This window comes from Perognathus longimembris, chromosome 16, assembly GCF_023159225.1.
Source record: "Perognathus longimembris pacificus isolate PPM17 chromosome 16, ASM2315922v1, whole genome shotgun sequence".
Taxonomy (NCBI): domain Eukaryota; kingdom Metazoa; phylum Chordata; class Mammalia; order Rodentia; family Heteromyidae; genus Perognathus; species Perognathus longimembris.
The window spans coordinates 2,860,944-2,886,120 of record NC_063176.1 but is presented as its reverse complement, the minus strand read 5'-3'; the positions used below and the strand labels follow the sequence as shown (position 1 = coordinate 2,886,120).

General features: G+C 42.5%; 1 protein-coding gene across 1 annotated transcript; it reads right to left on the bottom strand.

Annotated features, from left to right (window-relative positions):
• Positions 1-798: 798 nt before the first annotated feature.
• On the bottom strand, positions 799-24,603 carry Gc (GC vitamin D binding protein). Its single transcript, XM_048364448.1, has 13 exons — positions 24,384-24,603; positions 19,278-19,347; positions 18,581-18,713; positions 16,045-16,256; positions 14,883-15,015; positions 14,509-14,603; positions 12,146-12,275; positions 10,048-10,250; positions 7,354-7,483; positions 6,770-6,867; positions 4,999-5,131; positions 3,473-3,525; positions 799-929 (listed from the first exon to the last, which is right to left on the bottom strand). The coding sequence occupies exons 1-12, from the start codon at positions 24,439-24,441 to the stop codon at positions 3,490-3,492; spliced, it is 1,431 nt and encodes a 476-aa protein (XP_048220405.1). The 5' UTR covers positions 24,442-24,603; the 3' UTR covers positions 799-929; positions 3,473-3,489.
• Between the last annotated feature and the right edge of the window lie 574 nt (positions 24,604-25,177).

The following is a 25,177-nucleotide window of genomic DNA, read 5'->3' as shown; positions in this document are numbered from 1 at the left end:
GGACACTGCAAGGGGCAGGCATTTTATTTCCCCATTACAGGTGGGGACACTGACCTTGGTATAGTTAACGAAATAGTCCTCATTCAGACTTAGAATTTTCAGAAGTGATAGGGATGATTTTAGTTACGGTGATTCTAATTCTAATTCTAATTATATTGGCCACTCTATATCGATCGTCGTCATTAGGTGACTTATTCTCCAATTTGATTAACTCTACATATAGAGGCGATTTCTTGGCTTGTGTTATTCATTTCAGAGAACTTTTCTAAACATAGGCTTAGGGGTAGCTTCACTTTTTTGAATGTCATATTTTTTTATATATATGGTAGACTGAGTTTAGTTGAAAAATGTATCTCAGTAAGTTGCTCTTAATAGATTTTAGCAAAAATGACAATGCTCCCTTTATGTAAGCCGCACAGCTTTTCCTTTTTGCAAGGTAGATACTACTTAAGTAGTGCCAGCACTTGTAGCTGAAGGCAAACTGGAGTTTCGCTTTGCTTTGGGGATGTAAGATATCCCAGGCTGTTTGCACTAGAACGCAGATGAGCTTTTCCTTAATGGTGTCTACCAGCCCTGAGTAGCAATCAGAGAATGGATTTGAACACTTACTAGAAGCGCAAAGTGGAGGCCAAATGCTCCAAGTCTTTCAGAAACAACAGAGAACCAGACAAAAGCAGAGGGTGTGCGGCTGAGGCTGCCTGTCGTAACAGCTTTGGGCAGTAAGTTCACAGGGAGAATCCTGGAGATCGACATCATTCTCCACTGAGTTTATAGTTTGCATTCGATTTCAATTTATTATTAATCATTGAATGAAGATGTTGTAGGTAGGCGTGGTAGGGGGGTATCAAGGTAGTCCTTCTGGAAGCTTCATGGTTCTGCTTAGTTTTGGCTATTGGATGTAGTTCCCTGGGATGGTTCCAGATCCAAGTCTGTTAGAGAAAAGGTAATTAGTGACATGTTAGAAAAACAGCTAATGGACATCAATGATAATACATCTTACTAGATGGATGTAAGGGCATTCTACTTTATGTTTACGTGGCAGATAAACGTGTCCCTTTTCTTAAAAAAAATCAAATCATTTCTGGACATGCCTGTAATTCCACCTCTTTGGAGAACGGAAATCAAGAGGATTACAGTTCAGAGCAAGGCCAAGCGAAAAGTTCGCAGACACTCCCTACGGGCATGGTGGTGGATGCCTTTTATCCCGTCTACTTTGGAGGCTGAAATCTAGAGGATTGAAGTTTCAGGTCCACCTGGGCAAAAACAGCACAAACTTATGCAACTCAATCTCAACAGAAGAATCGAGGGCTGATGGTGCAAAATAGAAGAACCGAGGTCTCAGTGCAGGCTGAACAAAAAATAAAACTATTACAAAATAACTGGTGCAAAAAAGGGCTGAAGGGATGGTTCAACAGTAGAGCACCTTATTAGCAAGGACAAGGCACCCTGAGCTCAAACCGCAGTTACAGCTGAAAAATAAAAATAAACAAAATAACATCATACTTATAGCAAATGCATTTTTACTTATTTAAAAAGTTGAATTTTGCCGCAGAGTGCAAAAACATCCTATCTTACTGTGTTTATAAAGTTTATGCCTTGCAGTGAGCACGAGATGGAAGATTTGAATATGCTGTTCTCTTCCTTAAATGTTTCCCTTGGTTTCAGGTTTCTCTCACACTGTGAGCCGCCTGTGCTTGATGTGATTCTGGTTTCTAACACATTTTTCACCCAGCGTGGTCCTACATGGTGTGGAAAAATTCTATCTCATGGTAATTCAGCCAACACTACAATTCAAAGCCAAAAAGACAAAGTAAAAATGACTGGCTTTGGGAAACTGAGTCATTCCTTCTCTATTGGGCATAAACTTGGGTCTTTCAAGGTGGTAAAAGTGTCTAACACTTTAGCTCAGAGTAAAACACATGAGACTGTTCATTATACAAGGCACAAACTGGCCATGTTCCTAGGGACCAGAACACTGAAAAGCAAGAGGATTCAGCTGCTACAAGTTCAAATCTCTTATCGGCACGGGCTTTGATTGGAAAAAAAAAATACACGGCCAAGCAAAGTTGGATGAAGTGTTTCAGGAACTGTGTTACCCTTTAAAAAAAGTGTTACTTCCACTGTCCGGGAGCTCATTAGGTTGTTGTAGGGAGGGGGAAATCATAGAAGAAATGGCTATTTTCTAGAGTTCCTTAGAATATGGTGGAAATGCTCATCTACACAAGGGAAAAGTACTAAGGATTTAGTCTGGAATCACTCAACGAAGACCTGGGTTCAAAGCAGCTTTCGATATGGACTCGAGTTATTTGTCAGCAATTCTACAGCTAATGGATGAATCTGGGTTATTCAACAGAATTACACAATTCTCCTTAGAACCCAGAAACTACCATACACCAGTTTGTGTTTTAGAAACCCAGTAAGAGGTTCAGGCTGCGGTCGTTATTTCTGGATACCCTGTAACTTCGTCAACAAAGCCAAACTACATACCCATTTTCCATGTGATTGAGTACGGCTAGCTCTTAATGGCAGCTTATGATGTAGATTAAGAGGCAGTGGGTAAGCGTAAACTAAAATGAGCCAGTGCATTTGGTTGAAATCTATGGCAGGAATATAGGAGTGACTTTTGAGCTTCTAATTCAGAGGAGGAAATTGTGTTTGGATGGCAAAAATTGACTGGCAGAGAAACTGAAGGGCAGGTTGAAGGCTAGAGAAAAATATTAACTAACCTAGGAGAAAGGATAAAAAGGTTTCTGTAAAAGATGAAGATAATGGCTGAACCACAGGACTCAGTAGCTTAGAATTGGTAATATGTTATTTCTAAAAAATTGAGTTTGCCTATTGGAATTCACTGTGGGCACGGTTGGGAAGAATTGGGCTTGTCTTTGTCCTTCTTACTGGCTGCAGGGGGCGAGCAGGGGTCCCCCGCCCTCGTCGGCAACTGTGACGTGTTTCCTCGTGCCCTCGGGCCTGGGGTAATGGATCCAGCCAAGCTTGGACGGAAGCTGGGAGCCGAAACCAGCATTTCCTGCATTGAACTTGCGCCCAGGTGTGTGTGGCACCGTGATCAGAAGTGTGGCCAGCACCATGTTGATATCAGGGTGCAATCTCAGATGTAGTATATTTTTAAATGATGAGAATTGAGGAAGTCGTTTTGTTGGAATGTGCAGAGATGGGGTCACCCTCGCGGTTATGTCTGCAACGATGTTATGCTTGGCATGTGTTCCTCAGGCATTTTTAAATAAGTGAAGTTGTAGTTAAGAAACAAACAACAAGAGATAACATTTCAACGATGTTGCGGCAATGCAGAGAGAGATAACATTTCCTTCCTAAGAGCCCTGATGTGTTCGTTTTAATACTTGAGGAGCCCTCGTTTTTGTTTTGGATCCCTGGGTTTGAACTCAGTGCCGTGTGCTTTCTATACAATGTATAATGCTGGAGTCTTTGGTGCAACATGTTTTAACAATATACTTACCAAAGATAGTATACACCTCAGAATTGCAGGACGTCTTGCATTTCGTTATCAATCTGAAAGCAAAAGTGCATGCTCTGTGATTTATGGAGTATTTTATTTGAGGACTCGAGGTCATCATGTGGAAGAAAGGAATCTGAAACCCTTCTCAGATTGAGTGTCTCAAATGCCAAAATGTAATTTTGCCTTGCAATTTTATTGGCTATGCTTCGTAGTTATTTAACTCTCCCCTCTCCCCTGTCTTCAAGAGTTTGTAGTCTGCAGGGACAAAGTAAATAAGAAGAAAGACAATAGAATGTAGTAAGTCGTAGTTACAGGGGAGATAGAAAATGGTATGGGATATCAGAGAAGCTCGCGTGTGGAAGGATTCCCAGAGGCGGCGCTGTCTGAAGTGCACTCCGAAGGCTGCGGGCAAGGAAAGCGGACCCAGTGAGCGGCAGCCAAAGCCCCGAGGGCAGAGCCAGTGGAATGAACAGGATGGAAACAGCGCACATAGTTCAGGAGAAGCTTGGAAGGATGCACGGGAAATAGTGAGACAGGCCAGACAGGAAGGAAAACCAGACATCCAAAAACCTTTGGAATCAACTGAAAATTGCACTTAAACTTAGAATCAGATAAATAGAGAGACATTAAAGGAATATTTATTAATTAACTAGCATGGATGTGTTGTTTTTTTTTTCCCTGAAGTACGAGGTGGTATAGGGGGAAGTTGAAAGAAGTATCAGAGTTCAAATTTCATTATCTTTCGGCATTGGGACCCAAAACATTTTTAAAAGAAAAATCACAATTATGCATGTCTCACATTTATACACAGTGCTAGTATTAAAATCTTTTTAAGTCTAAAATAAACTGCTATGGTAAAGAACATTGGTGTGATCTTTACCAATTCCTCAGCTGAGTTTCTTTTCTTGTGTCATACTAAAACAAAGTATTTTTTCTAGTTAAAATCAAAGGTATGATCTCACTTCTCTAAAATCATTGTTTGTCAATCAACCTGCCTATTTGCACACATATGAATATATCTACATAAACAAAAACACCTGTGCTTGAAACAGAATATTCCTGAAGCAGTATTTACGTTAGATGGCCTCTCTGCTGTATTCTTTTGTTTATTAAAAGCTGTTCATAGGTTGGCATCTAGAGACTAAGAAAAATACTGTATATAACTACCTGTATTCACACACTTTTCTTTCTCACAGCATTTAAAAAATGGTAATGCCTCTGATTCTTATTTTTCCCCACATTTTTATTACCATCAACTAGCTGTGCATACTGGTACTAGTTGGCTGGTCCGTCTATGCATACAGTGTACCTTGATTTGACCCATTCCTCGATCACTTTCCCTCATCCCCATTTCTGTTCTGAAGTGACCAGGTCATGAGGACATTTTTCCTACTTGTCACTTCTAAGGTAAGAAAGCTGCAAGAGCCACAGGAGGTGCTCGTCACAGAACACGTTTCAACAGCAGCGGGAAGGAACTGAGTGCCCGAGCTTGGCTAGCACTGCGCAGGGGTGGAGGGGTTACCCACCGCGGAGCCACAGTAGAGGGGAGGCGAGTTCATGGAGCAGCACTTGGAGGCCAAGTCGGAGTTCCTGTCAACCAGCGCTTCCAGCTCGCTGGACGCAGCGTCGGGATGTTTGGCTCTTAGCCGCTCTGCCAGTCTGAAAGATCATGTTATGTGTAAGGTGGTGCTGGGTATATTCGAGAAACAAATCTAAAACAAAGTGACGGCCCCCTTCAGGTCCCCTCTTTCCCCTCGGCTTGACCGTGTCTCGACTCGTTCCGCTCACAGCAATGCATGGGCGCCCTGGCTTTTAGCTGTGTTGTTAGCTAAGTCTCCATCGCACTTGCAAGGTGGCAAATGGCCTTTGAATTTCTCTCCTGGCCATGATCTCTGATTGGGGTGCCCATCGGCCACCATCAGGGACCATTCCGTCTGAGGTCAGACTTTTTCTGAGAAATGTATTTCCAACCCAAGAGTGGGACGTGGAGAGGGGAAGAGACCCCAGGTTGTTGGCAACATGGATTCTGGAAGGAGACAGGGGTGTTTATATATATATATATATACCATTATTGAAAGGAGCAGAGGTGAGGTAGAAGGAAAGGCGAGGGAGAGCGGAAGAAGCTCAGAAGCTAGCGGGTAGGAGTGCCAAGAGAGGATTCGAGCACCCCACACCGCTCCAGCCTTCTGCGATGTCGCTTCTAGTCCGCGTTTGCCTGTTTGACAACTCAAAACTGTTGGTTGAGAACTCAACCTACACCGTCTGTAGCAGGCTTTTAGATGATGCATTTGGACCGATTTCTGATAAATTAGAAAGAATGATTTCAAACTGAAGTTTCATAAATTTCCAGGTTCTTCTAGAAATTTCTAAAGGACTTAATGGGGGTCATTGAGAGACGTGTCCTACTTTGGGGATTTTTTTTTTCCTCAGAAAAATCTTACTGTGCAATTCTATTTGTGCTTACTTGGGACCTAGCATGTCTAAGATGATTTGAAATGGATCTGAAACATTTACTAAACATGTTTAAGTGGAAATGATGTAACTCCTCAATGAAGACATCTCCCCCCCAAAACATACCATGTCTTTCATTATTATAGAGTATTAATACCTATTTGTAAAGAAAAACTTTCTCCTTTCAATAGATAAAACCTTCAACTTAAAGGGATGAAAAGTTTAGGTCTTTTTGTCAGGGAATACGTAGTGAAGCTAGATAATATTTTTCAGTAGTTTCATAGTTTCTCAATATCTATAGTAGTATTCACAGAATACTTTGATCAAAATTGTTGATAAGCTATGTGTTTGTTGCCGTTTTGAATCAAGTCCCTGCAAATAAATTTCTATAATTCCTATTAATTGGCTGGGTTTGAATTGGACACCAGATATATCTTTTTTTTCCTCCAGAATAGACCTCAGTGGGTTTTGATATAGATATTAAATTTGGACTCCTATTTAAACTCTCCTAATCATACCTTATTTTTCTTTGCCGAGCACATCATAACTTTCCAATTATACTTTTTTTTTTTTTGGCCAGTCCTGGTCCTTGGAGTCAGGGCCTGAGCACTGTCCCTGGCTTCCTTTTGCTCAAGGCTAGCACTCTGCCACTTGAGCCACAGCGCCACTTCTGGCCATTTTCTGTATATGTGGTGCTGGGGAATCGAACCCAGGGCCTCATGTATACGAGGCAAGCTCTCTTGCCACTAGGCCATATCCCCAGCCCCCCAATTATACCTTTAAATCATAATACTCGATATGTGGTATTAATATATTTGGAGACTACAACCAAAAAAAGTGTCTTACTTTTTCTTGTACTCCGTAAATGTGTTTTCTGAATAATCAGCACACAGTTCATGTACCTTTCCAAGGAAAGAATTTAGTACCGTTGTCATCTGAGGGTTCTGTAAAAGAAATTGCATGCGTCTTTTGGAAACATTGTCGCAAGAGACCGTTAAACAAGAATTCTGAGTCCTGGTTAGTCTAGGGATTTTCTGTGCAAGTCCAGATTGTAAATATTCTAGACTCTGAAGGGCATTTTATGGTCTTGGTTAGGACCACATAACTGTCTATAAAAGCGATCATAAATAGTGTATGAACAATGAGGACAACAGTGTTCGAATTAAGTTTTATGAAGGCTGAACTTGCATTTCCTTTCATGTTCATATATCATGAAGTGTAAACTGTTTTTGATGCACTCCTCCCGCCGCCCCCCCCCACAGCCCCCAGCAACTGGAACTGCATTTCCCTACGGCACACAAAGGCAGGCGGTAGGACGGGGCGGCCCATGAGCTCCGGTTCGATTCTCCCGCTTCTGGTTGGGCATTGGACTACCTCAGTCATGCAAGGGCTTGCGCTCTTGCCCGGCGTGGTTGAGATGGACCTGGTACCTTATCATTAAAGCAGGCGGTGGGGTCTTGAAAGTCGCAGCACTTCCTGAGGCCTTTCAGGGTTGGCTCAAGTAGTTTGCTGAGGAACACTTCGGGAATACGAGTCCTTTTATTTAGCTCAAACGCATACCTGGCATCAGAGAGAAAAGGAGATCATTTCCTGGAAGGTGTAGACTCATGCTCCCAAATGGGACACAGCTATTACAGTATCAGAGGCCCAGCCTGCAGATCTTAACTGAAACAGAGAGCCCCGATCGACTCCATTTCAATGGGGTTTGGATGAGACGTTTTGTCAGCATGCAATGTTACTAATACTTGCTTTCAAAAGGAATAATGTTTTCATCACAGTGCACATTATAAGTCCTTGTTTGGAAGAGTGCTGTGCGTATTTATATGTTATATAAAAACCTGCGAACTTCAAGTTCATATGGAACTTACACTTGAAGTGTAACGCAACTGACCCTATGCGTACCATCTGCTCAATAGTTTAGGCAGCTTTTTATAAAACACAACAACAACAACAACCAACAGTTTGATTCATTTTTTTTTCCCCTCATGTTGTATTCAGTTCTTTTCTTAGTTGCATGGAATAAGATACAGGCTAGCAAGAAGGAGCTACCAAAGATGGGCCATTTGCTCTCTGCATCCTTTTGAAGATGAAAAGAACCAAAGGAGTTAGTAGGAAAATGAGTCAGGGTAGATAGATGAAGATGGAGAAAAAGATGGGGGAATTATAGTGTTGTTAACCGATAGAAGAAGGGTCAGACTAGAAGTTAAGCTCGGGAAGTGAATGGAAGAGCAGTTCCTGAGCCGGCTCCCCATACTTCTTCCAGCTGCTAAGTCACAGTCCTGTGAGGGCTAAGGCAGGCTCTCTTAACCTGGGAAACATCTACTAACCCTCTGTAAGTGGAGAGAGACAGAAAAGTGGGAAGCAACGCTAGGGAAAGGAGCCAGAAACATTTCCATCTTGTAGAACTACATGCGGCCCCCATGGGGCCACCTCAAGCCCCTGTCTGCTGGCTGGAGGTTTCTGGATCGGATGACCACATACAGTCTCCCAGCTCAGAAAGAATAAAGGCAGCAGCTAACAGCTGCCAGCTGAGTCTTTAACTCCCATTCCCTGCATGAGGAACAGAAATGTTTCTCTGCCTTCTTCATTTCCCCCTAAGTAGCCTATTATACTAAAATAAAATCCTTGTTAAAATATTTAGAATAAGGAAGCAAAGAAAACAAAACAAATTAAAAATTCCCTAGTGCTCTCCCTTTATTCCTGTCTTTCTGTGTGCCTCTCTTTTGTGTTCCTGGGGCTTGTACTCAAAGACCTTGGACTTGCAAAGCAGGCGTTCTTCCAGCTGGGCTAAGCCCCCAGCTCTTTTTTTTTTTTTGGCAGTTGTGGGGTTCGAACTCAGGACCTGAGTGCTGTCCCTGAGTTCTTTTGCTCAAGGCTAGCACTCTGCCTCTGTGAGCCGCAGTTCCGCTTCTGGTTTTTTGAGTGGTTAACTGGAGATAAGAATCTCACAAGGACTTTTCTGCGTGAGCTGGCTTCAAACCACCTTCTGAGTAGCTAGGATTACAGGTGTGAGCCTCCAGGGCCTAGCCCCAGCTCTTTTCACTTTAGTAAATTTGGGGATGGTATCGCTCATGTATACTCAAGCTGGACTGGACTAGCATCCACCTGTTTCTGGCTTTTTCCATAGCTGGGATGTCATGTGTATGCCACTAGCACTAGCTATTAGTTGAGATGGGGGTATTGTGATCTTCTTGTACAGGCAGCCTCAAACTCTGATCGTCCTAATCACCACTTCTAAGTAGTGAGGATTTACAGGCATGAGCTGCCAGTGTCTAGCTAATCTCTTTTTATCTTTTAACAGCAGCAAATATTGCTGCTTTCAAGAAAATGATTCCATATCGGATATGCTTCATTTGTATCAAATACTTGCTTTCTAAAAGTTTGAAAAGCTTCAGGCGATTGATTTGTAACAGTAGTACAAGTAACAAAATCAAACGAGTTAATATGATTTCTGTCACCATGCTATATGATGTCATGCTGAAAGTCTACACACACAAAAAAAATGTAGCCCTTTGAAAGCTGTAACACCAAAATATATAACCAAATGGTAAGTCCAAATCAGAGGGAGAAATGTTCATCTTTGACCTCCTGGCCAATGCACCAAGTACTATCAGAAAGTTTAGAATGGCTAAAGCACCTTGCTGCTTGCGTCTGGCGAGAGAATTCAGGAAAGATGTAAACGTCAGGAAAGGTGAGAGGAAAGCTGGTGAGAAAGAACACGTCGCAGACCAGGAGGGCCTGAGGCCCGAGCCCGCATTGGGGAGGCAGCGTCCCGGGCTGGTGTCTGCCGTCTGCTACGTCTGGAGCCCTCTGCCTCATGACGGAGCTTAGCCTTGGGGTGAGTCGTGAAGCTGGAAGGGTTTCTTGCGGCTGGGTCTCCTTCGTGTTTGCTGTAAGCATGCCAAATCTGCCCTGTGTTCCCTCACTCCTTTGTCCTCCTTTCTCATTCTTTGTGGCCCTGCTTCCGCCATGTTGTCCAATTTGTTTTACGGCTACAGGCAATCTACGTCTGCTTTTCTCCTGCCTTCTGTCTGACATGCCTCCTCACAATCTGGCTACGAGTGAGACTCCGTGGGGCCGGATGAAATTAAAACAGAAACACCTTTCCCATCACCTCTACTTACCGAGCGGCGGCTTTGGTGTTTCCTTGGTCACACAGGTCTTGAGTTATGGGCAGCTCAGCAGCTAACTGTTGGGTTGGTTGGAGAGCGGGCATGAAGTAAATGCACACAAAAATGTCCATGGGTGTCTTTTCTTGGCAGCATTCCTTAATCTTAGAATTCATTGAGGTTAAGTTGTCACAGGTTTTCACTGTATATTCAGACAGCTGGAAAACGAATGGTACATTTGTGCGTGGTGAGTTTCCTAAGTGGAATGATTAAAAACACGGCCTTCTGAGCATGCAAGCTCTGACATCATGTCTAGAGAAGTCAATGTGGATGCTGTTAGAAAACTGGGGCTGCGTGTGGTGTGCTGCTGCCTTCACTTCTAGCTCCTTGGAAGAGAGAGATCGGGAGACTGGTTCAAAGCCAGCCCAGGCGAAATTTCACGATTCTCCATCTCCACCATGAAACTCTGGGCTCCGTAGCATGCACCTGCCACCCTTACGACACGGGAAGCACACCCGGGGGTGGGGGGGGGGAAGCATGGCGCATGCTGGCCTAGGCAGAAGCATGAGATCCAATTTGCAAAGCAACCAAAGCAAAAAGGGCTGGACGTGGCCCACGTCCTGCACAGAGCGCCTGCCCGCCAAGGCCAGGTTCTGAGCTCAGACGCCAGTACCTCCAGAGCAGCAGAGACTCACAGGCTGGGGATGCTGCTCAGGTGTAGTGCGGGTATGGAACACTCAGGAAGCTCTGGGTTCGACCCCCAGCACTGGGAGAAAAAGTAAATTGACTTAATATGTGGGAAGGTAATTTGTCAATGCAACCTATGTCCGTTTTTCCCACGAGATATGATTGCATTTGTAAGAATTTGTAGTTACAAAACAATTCAGGACTAAGAGGAGACCTAACCAGAAGGTGACAAAGCACAGTATTACTGAAACATTTAAAAATGCAACCTCATATTGTAAGAAGAGGATTTATTCAAAAAAATCTGATGCATCACGGAGATAGATTTGTGATACATGCGACAGATTTGTACAATAGACTCCTGTTCAGGCACTCTCTATGACTATAGATAAAACATTAATACAGCCATGTAATTTTGAGGGAGAAAGACTAAGAAACTCAATATATCTCTCAATAAAGCATGAGCTAGGATCTTGGAAGCTGGTCCTATCTACAGTAGTTCTTCAAATTTATATCTACTTGAGGGAATTATACAGATTGGAAATGATGAACAAACGCAAGGTGCTTATCAAATGACAAAAAGTATAACAACAGCATCAATACACTGTAATATAAAGGTTGCAGCATTAATAAGACTTTAGGCAATAATGAAGACATTTATTTGCACTGTCAATAGTGCTGCACATTGGAATGTGACTGAAAACTGAGGTTTAAATTATATCCATTTAAAGGTATACATAATTACAATTAAAATTAAATTAACTCTATAATTTAATAGCTGTGTGTGTTAATAGATCCTCTACAGAACAGGTAGTGCAAAGGCTGGGAATCAAGTGATCTACTTATGCCATATTGCTTGTCACTTCTTTAGTCTCAGATTATTTACCTTGTTAGCCTGTTTCCTCCTCTGTAAATTGAATTTAAAAATACATTGATGGCCAGATACTGGTGGCTCACATCTATAATCCTACCTACTCAGGAATCTGAGATCTTCCGATGGGGGTTTGAAGCCAGCCTGGGCAGGAAAATCCTTGAGACTCTTTATCTCCAATTTACCCACCACAATGCTGGAAGAAGGCTCAAAAGGTAGAGTGCTAGCCTTTAGCAAAAAAGCTCAGAGGTAGTACCCAAGCCCTGAGTTCAAGCCCAGGGGCTGGCATAACATGTAAATATAAACATCTGTTTATTTATGGCCAGTTGCTGGTGGCTATCATCCTAGTTACTAGGGAGACTGAGATCTGAGGATCACCTTTTATCTGACACCAGCCCTGGCAGAAAAGTCCATGAGACTTAAATAACAAGCAAAAGGCCAGCAGTGGATGCATGGCTCAAGAGGTATAGCACTAGCCTTGAGTGAAAGAGCCAAGCGAGAGTGGTAGGCCCTGAGTTCAAGTCACAGTACAAGCACATGTGAGGGGCCTTATTTTACCTCTCTAGCCATGCAGTCCTCCGCGGTGGACTGACAGCATCCTGCGAGGATCTCTGTGGCATCTTCAGCTAGCGGCCAAACATGCTCTAGTTCAGCAGTCGGTGCTTTCTGCGCCAGTTTTATGAGGTGACTGAACAGTGGAAGAGGAATTAGTTAGCTTGCATGCTCAGTTTCTTGATTTCATCACAAACACACTACCAAAAGGAATACTGTAGCTTCAACTCTGTCCTCAAAAGAGGCATGAAACGTGTGTGGTAGCGAGGGACAGAATTTGTGATCCACCTGACTGCTGGGATTACACAGTGCGCTCCCACGCCTAGCCAGGGTTGTCTCTTGAAAGGCTATGCTAGATTCCATACACAATGCTTTGTTTTCTTTATCCATTTATTTCCCAGTGCACAACGGATTCCTCTTGTGAGCTACTGGCAATAATGCAGTGATGAACACAGTATTGCAAACATCTTTTAGACAGTTGCTTTCAATATTTTGACGACAGGGCTTGAAGAAAAATTCCTGGATCATTATCGTAATTCTAGTTTTAAATTTGTGGAGAAATCCATAAATTTTTTTTAGTGACTGAGCTACTTTGCATTCCCACTAATAGTGCCCAAAATATTCTGGTTTTTTTTCCCTTGAATTCTTGTCAACATTTGCTCTTTGCTATTCTTTTTTTTATAGTATCTATCTTAATGTGTGTGGGAGGTAGCTCATTATTGCTTTGCATTTCCCTGATAATTGGTGACATCAAACGGCTTCTATATGTGTTAGACATTTTCTCTGAGGAACTGTTTACTCAAGTACTCAAGTCCTTTGTTCATTTTTAGTTCACTTTTTGTGGTTGAGTTATAGATCTTTATGCATTCAGAATATTATCAGACGTGACTATTTGCAAACCTTTCTCCCATTCTATAGATTGATTTTACTGTTGATTCTGTCCTTCGGCCAGAAATGTAAAATTGAACATTTCTTCCTTGTGGTTTGGTGTCAACTGTAAGGATTCTTTCCAAACCCCCTCATCCTGCAGCTATTACCCTGTGTTTTCTTCTAGATCATTTTATAGCTGTAGATGTTTACATTTGGATCTTTATCCTATTTTGGATGAATATGTGTATACGGCACAGGGCTCTAACAACTCTTTTACGTGTGAAATCCAGTTTTCTTCATGCTATTCATTGAAGTCACTGCCTGTTCTCGGTTGGTAGTCTTGGGAATCTTGCTGAAAGCCCCTTGGCTACCCACCCAGGTGTCCCCTTCTGTAGTCTCCACTTGCTCCCTTTGGTTTATATTTCTGCCTTCATGCTAGTGTCGCCTCATACCCACCAGTGTTGCAGGATGTTTTGTCATCGGGAAGTTTTTAACCCTCAGCTTCGTTCTTTTGCTTTTGTCTGTTTGGAGTCCCCTGAGATCCCCTTGAAATGCCCTTTCTGGAAGGCACTATAGCTTGGATCAGGACTGCCTCCAAAGGCTCGTGTGTTAAATGCTTCATGCTGGATGGCAGTAATGGAAGGCGTAGCAACCCTTCACAGATGGGGCTTATATATCCAGGGGGGTGTCTTTATCTTCTGGGGATACCTTTGAAGAGAGTAGTGGAACCCTAATGCCTCCCCCTTTTTCTCTTTTGTCCCCGGTTAATGAGATGAACAGTTCATTCGCCCACACGTTCTTACCATGATGTTGTATTACCACAGGTCCAGAGCAAAGGCCCGACTCTCTCAAATAACCCTTTTCCCTTTATAAGCTCATTATCCCTGGGATTTGTGATGATGCACACATGTCTAACATCACTTTTCCTCCTATTTCTAAAAACTGTCATTAGGGTTTTGAGAGAAATACTGTGATTTGGTGGACTACATTGAGTAGTATGTGCATGGTAGGAGTTTTAAATCTAATCTACACAGCATGGCTTTCTGCTTATTCTATATTATTTGATTCCTCTGAGCAGTTTTTGTGCTTTTGATTGGATGCTCATAATTTTGACAAACTGATGCTCTTTTGTATGTGCATATTATAATTTGAATATTTCCTATTTGGGAGACATTTAGGAAGTTTCTGGGTTTTTTTTTCTTGTTGGAATACAGCAGAAATATTTTGTGCCTTGGTCTTTGTTCACATTAAATGCTACTTCTTTAGAGCAGCCCTTGTGCAAGTATAGGTAATAGATATACTAAGCAATAGATTTTCAACGTGGCAAGCACATTATCTCAATGAAAAGGAAAAGCTAAAAGAAGGACTGGAGAAAATTTCGCTGAGTGTTTCAAACGCTCTCCAGTAGACTATGGTGTGTGTTTTCATTTTTAAATATTTGAAAGGAACCCCAATATGAGGAATAGATAGTAGAGATGATCATGGCACTTAATACTTACCTGAGCCTTGATTTCTCCTTTCCATAAGCAGCATATTGTGAACAGACTCGATTGGACATAGTGGTAAGAAGTGATAATTGTTTAATCTGGAGTCTCTAGAAAGTAAGAGGGAGAATGTCATGAGCTGATCAAGAGCCATTGGAAACAGTGCACGTGAGCAGTACAAAGCCCGCCTGAGCAAAAGAAGCTAGGGAAGGGTTGGGAACGTGGCTTGGTGGTGGAGGGCTTGCCTAGCATGCAAGAGGCCTTAGGTTTGATTCCTCAGTACCACACGAGTACCACTCAGTACCACTACTACCACCATTTAGAAAGGGATGCCATTACAAGAAGAGAAAAGAAGCAAGCAACTGTGTAAGAAGCACAATGGAACCTACCTCTCTCAGAAAGCACACAGTGGGGTTTGCCGAGGTACAGCAGGACCCTACCATGGACAGATAACTCTTGGTATAACCGACTAAAAGTGGCAGAGGAGCCTGCCCGTAACTACTAGAATATTCATACAAAAATCTGTGGGAGAAAAACAGAATTGATCAAAATGTGGCAGGAAAGCAAAGCCAATTTTTAAAGTCTTTTGATGGATACATGTTATTTACAGTTTTAGTATCTAAGAATCATTAAGGATTTGGAGAAGAATAATACTGGTACTTTTAAGAAATATATCTCTATTAAAATAGATTCCTTAATCCTATGTGATCTTCTTGAAGAGAAAGGCTTTTTGCCCTTTTATTCACTTAGAGTCTAACTGAGAGTATCACCCATGGTAGCTGCTAAATTACAGTGAAGGAAATTAGGGGCTTACTAGTCATTATCTACCTGAGCTTACTACTCTAGACCATTGCTCTATAACAAATTTTAATTCTAAAAATGTCCCTGTGGGTCTAAATGGGACTCTTGCTATGGTAACAAAAATCTCTGAAAATGTATGTAGGGATAGTCAAGCCAACCAAGTTTTATAAGTCTATGGCCACTTTGAATGATATTGCTTTTCTGAAGTTTAATTATTCCACCGTTATGAATTGACTTCCCCTCCCTTTTTGTCTATTTCCATGACCTTCTATTTTCAAGAGTAGCAGAATCAGAGTATCACCTGGCTTCTTGTGCACACTGAGAAATAAGAAGGTCAGAGTCATAAGTTTCATTTATCACGCTGATACGCTTCTTCTAAAGATGGGTAAGTGTGGGGGTGAGGGGTTCTCATTTCTATGCTTTACTGGCAAACTCTAAAAACGTACACAGGGGTAAAACTACTCTTATTGTAGGGGGTATGCCAGGAACCCCACCATAATGGGGCTTGCAACAGGGGCTGGGGCATATTTGAAAACACATGGATGAATCCCACTACAGATAACTAGTCCCTTTAACCTCTCAACGACCAGCACTAACAGAGAGCTGAGAGGGGTGAGAGTGGACGTCCCATTGTTATTTGTAGACACCTGAGTTGCTACCGAGGTCTTTGCATGGAGTGTGGGATTCGATTCGATTCATGTCAGATGTCTTTAATGTCCACAAGTTCTACTTGTCATGAGCACCGCTTACTGGTCAGCAAATGCCTTGGGGTCTTTCCTGAAGGCCTCACAGACTTCCTCGTTGGTTGGCTCCACGTAGCTGGGAAACTCCTGCGGCTGGTGGCTCAGGGCAGCCATGCAGAGCTTCCTCTCCAGGCCCTCTTTGGAGCAGCACTCAGGAGTCCCTGCGTGCACTGGGAAAGGGGAGTCGCTTTCGCAGGACTTCACGGACAGCTCTGAGGTCTGGAGGAGGCGAAGAAGGAGAAAGGGGGAAGGGGGGTCGTATGCGTTTCCAGGCTTTCATGTCTCCATTCAGTACACCATCTTAGTGAACAAGTCAAACATCTCTCAGCTAGCACTCAAGCGTCCCCGGGGGCGGCCCCACGACGTGATTTGTGAACAGGAAAAGTCGTGCGTTGATAGCAAGTGCAGGTGATGAGTTACATCAGTAAGCAACGCTTCCGAAAGTAGATTTAAACAACGCCGATCTCCTCCATGGCCTCTGTTTCTCTGATTAAAGTCAGGAAAATGGTTCGGCCTTAGCTGGTGCATTTCCACGGGGATTTTAGCCTCTCTGACGATGAGCCATTGGATAGAGTGCCGCAGGCGTCTAGAATCTTCCCTAGCTTTCTGCCGTGGCTAGCTAAGCCCCTCCTCACCTCTCCTTACGCACGAGCTCCACACACAACTGCTCTAACCTTCTACCTTGGTTTGCCTCTAACTGAACAATTCCAGAACATGCTTTTGCACGAGAATTATTTATAGGGTATATAAAAATAGATAATGCTTATACAGCTAAGCAGTGCTGATCCAGAAGGTTAAACACAAGGCCTGCCTGAAAAGTCTTTTTTCTTCCAAAGATTTATCCTCAGGCACTGCATAAATTGAAAACCAAGGGTGGGTTACAGTTTCAACACTGCTACTCCAGTACGTGTGAGTGCATGAAGCACCACCAAAGGAATTACATTTCAGCAACAAGGTGTTATTTTAGAATAAATCGATCCTTGGGATATAGATATCCTATAAAAATTGGAAATAGTCACCATGGAAAAACTACTTAGGTATGCGTGAATAAGTAATTGCTATCCTTCTATGTGTTTTAAATGCTAGTCATTCTTTTTTAAGAAATGATCCCCTTTCAGATAAAAGTAAAGGGTTTTAAACAGATTAAGGAAAATGAGAATTGGTAATAAATGTGAGGAAGGAAGGTGTCATGCAAAAAATGCCAATTCTTTTTCTTAAGCTCTAGAATTTTAAACATAGTTTACATATCTGATCCAGATAGACTTCAGGAAATAGAAATGAAATACCAACGTGTTTTGAGCCTGTGAAATGACAGGTGTCTGTGAGCTTGGAGGTGGAATAAAATGATTATAAATATATTGGGAAGTTAATAAGGGCCAGATAAAGGAATTAATAGGTAAGCATATTCGTTGTCTATAATCTGTGCACATTAGACTTTTGGAGCCCTGGATCTGTGGGCTAAGAGGCTTGAGGAGCCAGACTGCTTTGCCACTCGTCAGATACACCTATCATTTGCACCAGGTCAAGTGCAATATTGAATTATTGAAGCTACCCAGCTGTGCCCTGTTTCAGTAATTTGCTGTTCTTAGGACTCCGCCATGTCAGAACCTCAAATTCGGTATATATGCATACTGTAGAAGAGAAAATCCAGAACCTCATATAGGCATACAGGGAAATTTTAGAACCCACCCAACAATTTAAGGCCAATACTAAATTATCCTGGGACTAATAAAGGCACAGGCAGGCTTTTAAGTTGTAAAGCATGCTTTATAATTAAAAATTTTCACGAGTTGATATGTGTGTAAGGTTCATATTTATGGTGACTATAAAAATATATAGATTTTAGAGTCAAATGTTAATGTAAATCCTTACACCCTCCCTGACCAGCCAACCAGATTTAGTAAGTAAGTTAATTTTCATCAGTTTTCTTCATTGAAGCTTGTAACAATAATGAGTAAAATGGGCACCCTTCACTGAAATAAACCTGAGATCCAAACATAATTAGAGTCGGTGCCTAAAGTTTCCTACCTAAACATACTGAATGACTAAAATAAATAAATAGCACTAGGACAGGATAAATTACGAAGGAACCTCATCAGGAGGCTTCACATAGGAGTGGTGGACAGTAGCGATGGGCAGATGATCATACCAAATAATAGTCTATGAAATGCACTCCAAGAAAAGGAAGCGAGAGACATTCTTCAGCGGCTATTTAGTTTTCTTTTCCTTTTTGTCATGCTTGTGTGTTTGTATTCGGGACGAGAAGGGAGGGCACATAAAAGGTGGACCAAGGACAAACACACACAACGGTGACACTCACTAGACACTCTGAGGAGAGTGAACTGGCTGTCTCCTGGGTGGAGAGGGGCGGGAAAGAGTGGGAGAGAGTGGCAGAGGGGAGACGCGGTTCAAAGAGAATCGCACGGATTGTGACTGGTCGGTGTCAGTGTGGCCCCTCTCTGTGCCAACTACACAAGACCAATTAACAGGAAGTTTCCCATCCAGGCGGTGTTCTCGTAGAGATGGCCGCCACTAGCACTTACCCTGGTGTCGTAGCAGTCGGGGTCGGCTCCCGGGGCACAACACTCTGCCGTCAAGGAGACCACCTGGTTCACGAGCTGGCTGACCTGTTCGAACGTGCCACTGGAGAACTTCCTGCTGTACAGGACTAGAGCTCTGAGGAGCGGCAGACAATGTCCGGATTACGATGGGAGTTGCTTCTTGTGTTTTGACACAAATTTACATTTTAAATGGAATGCTTAAACTATGCCACTTAAATACTGCTTTAAAATACCTTTACTGGCTGACCTCTAAAAATATAAAGTTGAAATTATTATTATTATTATTATTATTATTATTACTATTGGTTGGAAGCAATTGACTGGTAAACAGTAGAAGCTGGAAAGGCAGAGCTCCGTTTCGAACCTTCCCCCAAAGAATCTGTTTCTCCGTCACGGCCTTTAGCTTGCCATTGTACTGGAATAGGCTGTTGTATTTCAGATCTGCTGCAAGGTCGTATATTTAAGCTCATCTGTAAGTTCTCTAGGGATGAATTCGGTGGTTACCGTCCTGACGGGCATCTCTGGACGTGCCTGAGTTCTCTGCCCACGATGGCCCTGCTGCCCTCCCCTCTTTCTTGATCACCCTCAGCCTTTCCTGCTGAATGGGAATGAACTTGCCCTGGTCTTGTTCACCGTCCACAAGCCAAGGACACTGACCGGGTAAGTCCTGCACACTTACAGAGATCGAAAGTCCTCTTTCCCCAGCACGGCAAGCTCTTTGCAGACTTTATCCTTTTCATAATCTCGACCTAGAAACCAAAAATAGAAAATGTGTGTCTTTTCCCTTTTAAAGAACATCACACGAATATACCCATATAACATGATCGTCCAGTTGATCTGTGGTAGGAAACACATTTTCTCAATATCTATATGTATTATAATTGGAGAGTGTCTTCCTATTTGTAGGCTATGCTTTTTTAAAATATGATTTTGTTGTTATTGAAGTGTTGTACAGAGGGGTTAACATTCCATAAGTCGGGTAATGAGTACATCTCTTTTTGGATAATGTCACCCCATCCTTCACTTTCCCTTAGTTTCCTCTTCTCATCCCTGTCCAAAAGTAAAATAGTTCATATTTTACATAGTATATGTTCTTTTCTTTCTTTTTTTTTTTTTTTGCCAGTCCTGGGCCTTGGACTCAGGGCCTGAGCACTGTCCCTGGCTTCTTTTTGCTCAAGGTCAGCACTCTGCCACTTGAGCCACAGCACCACTTCTGGCCATTTTCTACATATGTGGTGCTGAGGAATCGAACCCAGGGCTTCATGTATAAGAGGCAAGCGCTCTACCACTAGGCCACATTCCCAGCCCTATGTAGTATATATTGAATATCTTGTTTTGGTTCACCCTTCTTCCCTCCATTTCCGTGCCCCTCCTTTGTCTCCCGCCCCAAAAGACGGAAAAATCTGAAAAGCAAAAATCAAGTAACAACATCAACAATAGCAAAAAACATCACATCCATAGACCATAATTTTTATAGTTAATTTTATTAGACAGTATGAAAAGAAAAAAGAGAAAGTGAACCGATACTGAAAGTAGGCCAAAGTATATGTGTCAGCTAGTGAAGAAGAATCTGTGTATATGGAAATGATTCTCTTACACTCCTCCTTGATCACAATGCTTTTCCTTCCCTACCTCCCTTCGCTTTCCTCCTCCTCTTTTTCTTTTCTTTCTCCCCCTTCCCTCTTGTTTGTCTTTCTCTCTTCCTTAGTCTCCTTTTTCCTCCTCACTTCCCTCCCTGCTCCCTTCTTTCTCCTTCCCTCTTGACCCATCTTTTGTTTCTCTTCCTTCTCTTTCTTTTTCTCCATTTTTTCTTCTTTCCCCCTCCTCTCCCCCTTCTTTTCCCGCTTGCTTTCTCTTTCCTCTCCCTCTCTCTCTTCTTTCTCTTCCTGCTTTTCATTGTCCCAGTTTAATGCTTCATCAGGCGAAAATAACAGTAACAAAAAGTGGAGCAGGTTCCCCGTTACAGCATAAGGCCCAGCTTCACTAATGCAAGACTTGAGAGCTGTGTGAGCGAGCTCTGAGACCCAGCCGTACGGCCCCACAGGACAAGGCCAGCTATTCCGCTGAGGGAGAGATGGAAATAGACAAGGGTTTTGTTTTTTTTGAGGAGAGTTGTTTGTATGGTAAGCATGCTAAGTGAAAAGCGCTTCCCTTCACCTAGAGTGGGAAGGACTTAAGCCTTTCTCTTAAACAGAAACCACACAATAACCTGGACAGGGGGGACCTGGACCTTGGGTACAGTATTAACAGGTGTCTGATTCAGACTGGAGACACGGAAAGAGCAGCACGGAGAACAAAGAAGGGATCCAAGGCTGGAAAGCAGTGGTGTGCCCTATAGATCTGATGAGCAGCAAGCAGGAACGGGTGAAATACTTCAGTGTCAAAGCAGACGATCTGGACATCAGAGTCCTAAAGGGAGTGCTAAGATACCAGACGAATATGTGACGTTTCTAGGCATGATTGGAAAGAATCTGCTAAGAGCATACCAGCTTCGCATATCTCCGCAATCAACGGAATGACGCTTGCTCACTGTACTCCTCAGGGTATTTCTTTTCACTACTGCTATCTCTCCTGCTAGCTTTGCCCTCCCTTTGTTGGCCCTCGACATTCTAGAAACATCTCAGAGAGTGAGAGGGTGAAAAATAGGGAGTAGGTAGGGGAAAGGAGGGAAATGTCTAATCCCATCTCCTAGCACTTGCTTTGAGTATTCCTGCACTGAAGGGAGAGCTTGACCTTTCAATGAATGTATGGCTCATTGAGTATTAAATACAACCAGACACAGCCTCATGACTGACACAAGGCTGTTATTTCAGGGTTCAAAAACTTAGGACCTCTTAAGGTATTCGAGGATGAACAGAAAACTTCTAGGAGCTTGTCTTCAGTCCATTCAAGCCTCAGGGAACAGCTAGTTCTCCCAGGAGCTGATGACATCATTTGTTCAACATGTCTAGTACATGTGTCACTGGGTGGGTACATGGGAGCCAATCATTTCCCCTCATTCGTCATTGATATAAGTCAGTCCAGGGAATGCCCCGCTCAGCCTCTTTCAGGAACTGGTTAAAAATGTGAAGAATGGCCTAGTTTCTTTTCTAAGTGGCTTCGTCTTTTAGTGATTTATCTTCATGTCTTCAAATATTGGGAAAGAAACCTCAGAGGTAATGACAGTAACTACCACCGCATGGTTTAATACCCAAGACGCTGTCTCCTGTTCAACGTTTACAGTTCTGGGAAGACTGAGCATTCCAGGAGGGGAAAGAACTCAACACATTCAGTATGCAGCGCCATTACCCTGAAAACTAGGTCAAGGAAAGAGGACAGATAAGAATAAAGGTTAGAGGCCCACGAAAGGCCACCGGCAAACAAAGCTCTGTGATGCCTGAGAACTTTCAGGTCCAGTTCACTTTATCAAATGTATTCATTAGTTTACCTAGCTGGAGATTGTAAAGAGTTTAAGAGGTCAAAGTAGAATGGAAAGTTTTCACTAGTCATTGATGGTATTTGATGGGACTGAAGATTAGAATGCTCCTCGCGTACTAAAGAGCTGTACTTCAGAACAGGAGAGATCAGAATTAAAACATTAGGTCATAATAAAAGTACTGACCAAAAGACAAGTCTCTAATCAGCACCTAATCAATACCTAATCAGTTTCTCATCTGACTGAAAACAGCAAGTAAATAGTGAGTTTAATTTGTATTTTGGTGATTGCAAATTCCAATGAGCCTTGCTTAATAAATAGTTTCATAACAGATGAGTTTACTGTGATTCATAGTTACATCTATGTCCCAGATGAATTGGAAATGACATACTCTCTTTTGAAATGTACCACTCACTTACAAAGAGCTTGACTTGACTTCGGTCAGAGCCAGTAAATATTGGCAGAATTTTAGTGAGTCTTACGACATCATTATCACATTCAATGGCATCTTGCTACTGAATGCTTAAACATTTCCTTCACCAAAGTTTTGATTTTTTTTTTTGCAACTATCATGAACAGCTTTTAATCTACATTGTGAAACACATTCTGGGCAATCATGTTCAATTCTGGACTTCTGGAAACAAATTTGAGTTCGTTTTAGGAAATCTTTATTGCTTCATGCAATGTACGTCTCCCGACAGAGTTGACATTTATTCATAAGTGCAACAAATACTTTTAAAGGATTTACACTGCACTGGGCCTTGGGTTCATCATCGAATTTGCACGCGCAATGGAGACCTGTGTAGACAGAGCCCCACCCCCATGCAAATTTCCCTCTGATGGAATGAGCCCATGAAAGAAGTGCAGTTTTCAAGGGAATTTTAACACGGTCGCTATTGTTATCATCTTCTGCTAAGGCCTCATTGGTCTCCTGGTGCCCTGTTTGTATACTAGAACAAAGAACAGATCCTAAATAGGATTGACTTGGGTCTATGCTTCTAGAGGATTCTAGAGACTGCCTCAAGTTGCTATTTTCCTATGGTGTTCTGGCCAGTGGCATGCGAACCGGATGAAAGGACCATGCCGGACCATGCCCTGGTTCACCACTCCTTTCTTTCAGGTTGTCTCGCCTCTCAGGACCCTGGAACCTGCCTTGGCAAAGTCTTTCGACGATGGGGCCTATGATCTTACTGCATACTTAAGGATTTGTGGGTTAGGAAGGCACAAATGAAAATTGAAGGAGAAAAGTAACACGAAAAGAAAGTGAACAGAAAAATAAGACAACACTTAGAGTAAGGTTACCCACATCACAGTTAATAAGTGTTCATTCCTGTGAACACAGTTTTATTTCACTGAGCATTAAAAAGTCGGAGAAAAAACCCACTATTCTATTCACAGGAACAATTTATAGAATAATAGTGACACTGGAAAATAAAGTGGTAAATTAAGGGTTAAAAAAAATCAGCCAGTAAAGCGCATTGAAATTAATGCAGAAAGTTCCAAGCTTCAAAAGAGTGTATATGTACATCATATAATCTAAGCTTGTCTCATCTAAAAAGGTGTAAAATATTGTCCAAAGATACAGACACCATTTGTAGAGCAATTTAAAGAAAAAAAAATAAAGCTTAATCATTTATTTATGATCGTGTTTCATCGATGTAGAAAAATATGCGTGGTGTTTTAAAACATCTAATGCATCATCAAATACTGCACATGTAGGAGTCCTTAAGAAGAGCACAGAGGGCTGGGAATGTGGCCTAGTGGTAGAGTGCTTGCCTCGTATACATAAGGCTCCGGGTTCAGTTCCTCAGCACCACATATATAGAAAAGGCCAGAAGTGGCGCTATGGCTCAAGTGGCAGAGTGCTAGCCTTGAGCAAAAAAAAAGCCAGAGACAGTGCTCAGGGCCTGAGTTCAAGGCCCAGGACTGGCAAAAAAAAAAACAAAACCTAGAAGAAGAGTACAGAACTCTGCAAAGCTCATACAGTATTGATCTGGTATAAGTACTCTCAATAGGGAGAAACATTTGTAAAAAAAAAAAAATGCTTAGTGGCAGTTCCCAATTTCCAGGGTCATTTTCTCTCAGCAGTGAAGAAATTTTGAATTCTAAACCATTCTCTTTACCTCTAATCAGAAAAAGAGAAGGAGGAAAGGAAGGACAAATGATAAACTGTATATTCTACTTCCTGGCATGGAGGGACACTCCAATTTAAAACTATATGGAATCAGAAGAGCTCTGTGAATTCTTTTTGCTCCTTCCTCTGTCCCCAAATATATTTACCAACTCTTTGTTATCTCTTGTATAATTTTAAGTGGTGAGAGAAAAGGAAACCAGGGAGAGTTCTGATAAATGGCCCAAGTGACAGCTTACCTCTCTCTAAAGCATTCCCAAATGCTACAGCAAGCAGGAGAACCAAGGCCCTCTTCATTTTTGCCAGTATCCTGTAGCCCCTCCTGGCTCCTGGGCCTCACTATGGAAAAGGTAGAAGCCCAAAGTTACCAGTTCTTTTGTTACTAGCCTATTGGACTATGCACTAATCAATTATTAATATCCACATAGAAACAAGGTGCAGTCAGTAATCCTTGGCTCAACAGAGATAAAATAACAACATCATCCAGACAAATAGATACCCTGGCGATCATAGGGTGAAAAATTCAGGAGATTTTAATCATTAACTTTGTCAAACTGCCAATCCGCTGACTGTTTTTCCACTGTTCTTTTTGCCTAAATCAATCTGATGTTTTAGCGAGGCACACAATCTCACCTCTTTACAGGGTCTTGTTTCTGTTCTCTTTTGAACATTTCTTACGTATGTCCCTTCCTTCCTCCTCCCCCTCCCTCCCTCCCTCCCTCCCCTTTTTCTTCTTTCCTTCCTTTCTCTCTCTTTGTTGTTGTTGTTTTTTTTTTTTTGGCCAGTCCTGGGCCTTGGACTCAGGGCCTGAGCACCGTCCCTGGCTTCTTCCCGCTCAAGGCTAGCAACTCTGCCACCTGAGCCACAGAGCCGCTTCTGGCCGTTTTCTGTATATGTGGTGCTGGGGAATCGAACCTAGGGCCTCGTGTATCCGAGGCAGGCACTCTTGCCACTAGGCTATATCCCCAGCCCTCTCTCTTTGTTTTTAATCTACTACCTTAAATGGTCACAGACAGGATGTGTAGAGTAGCAT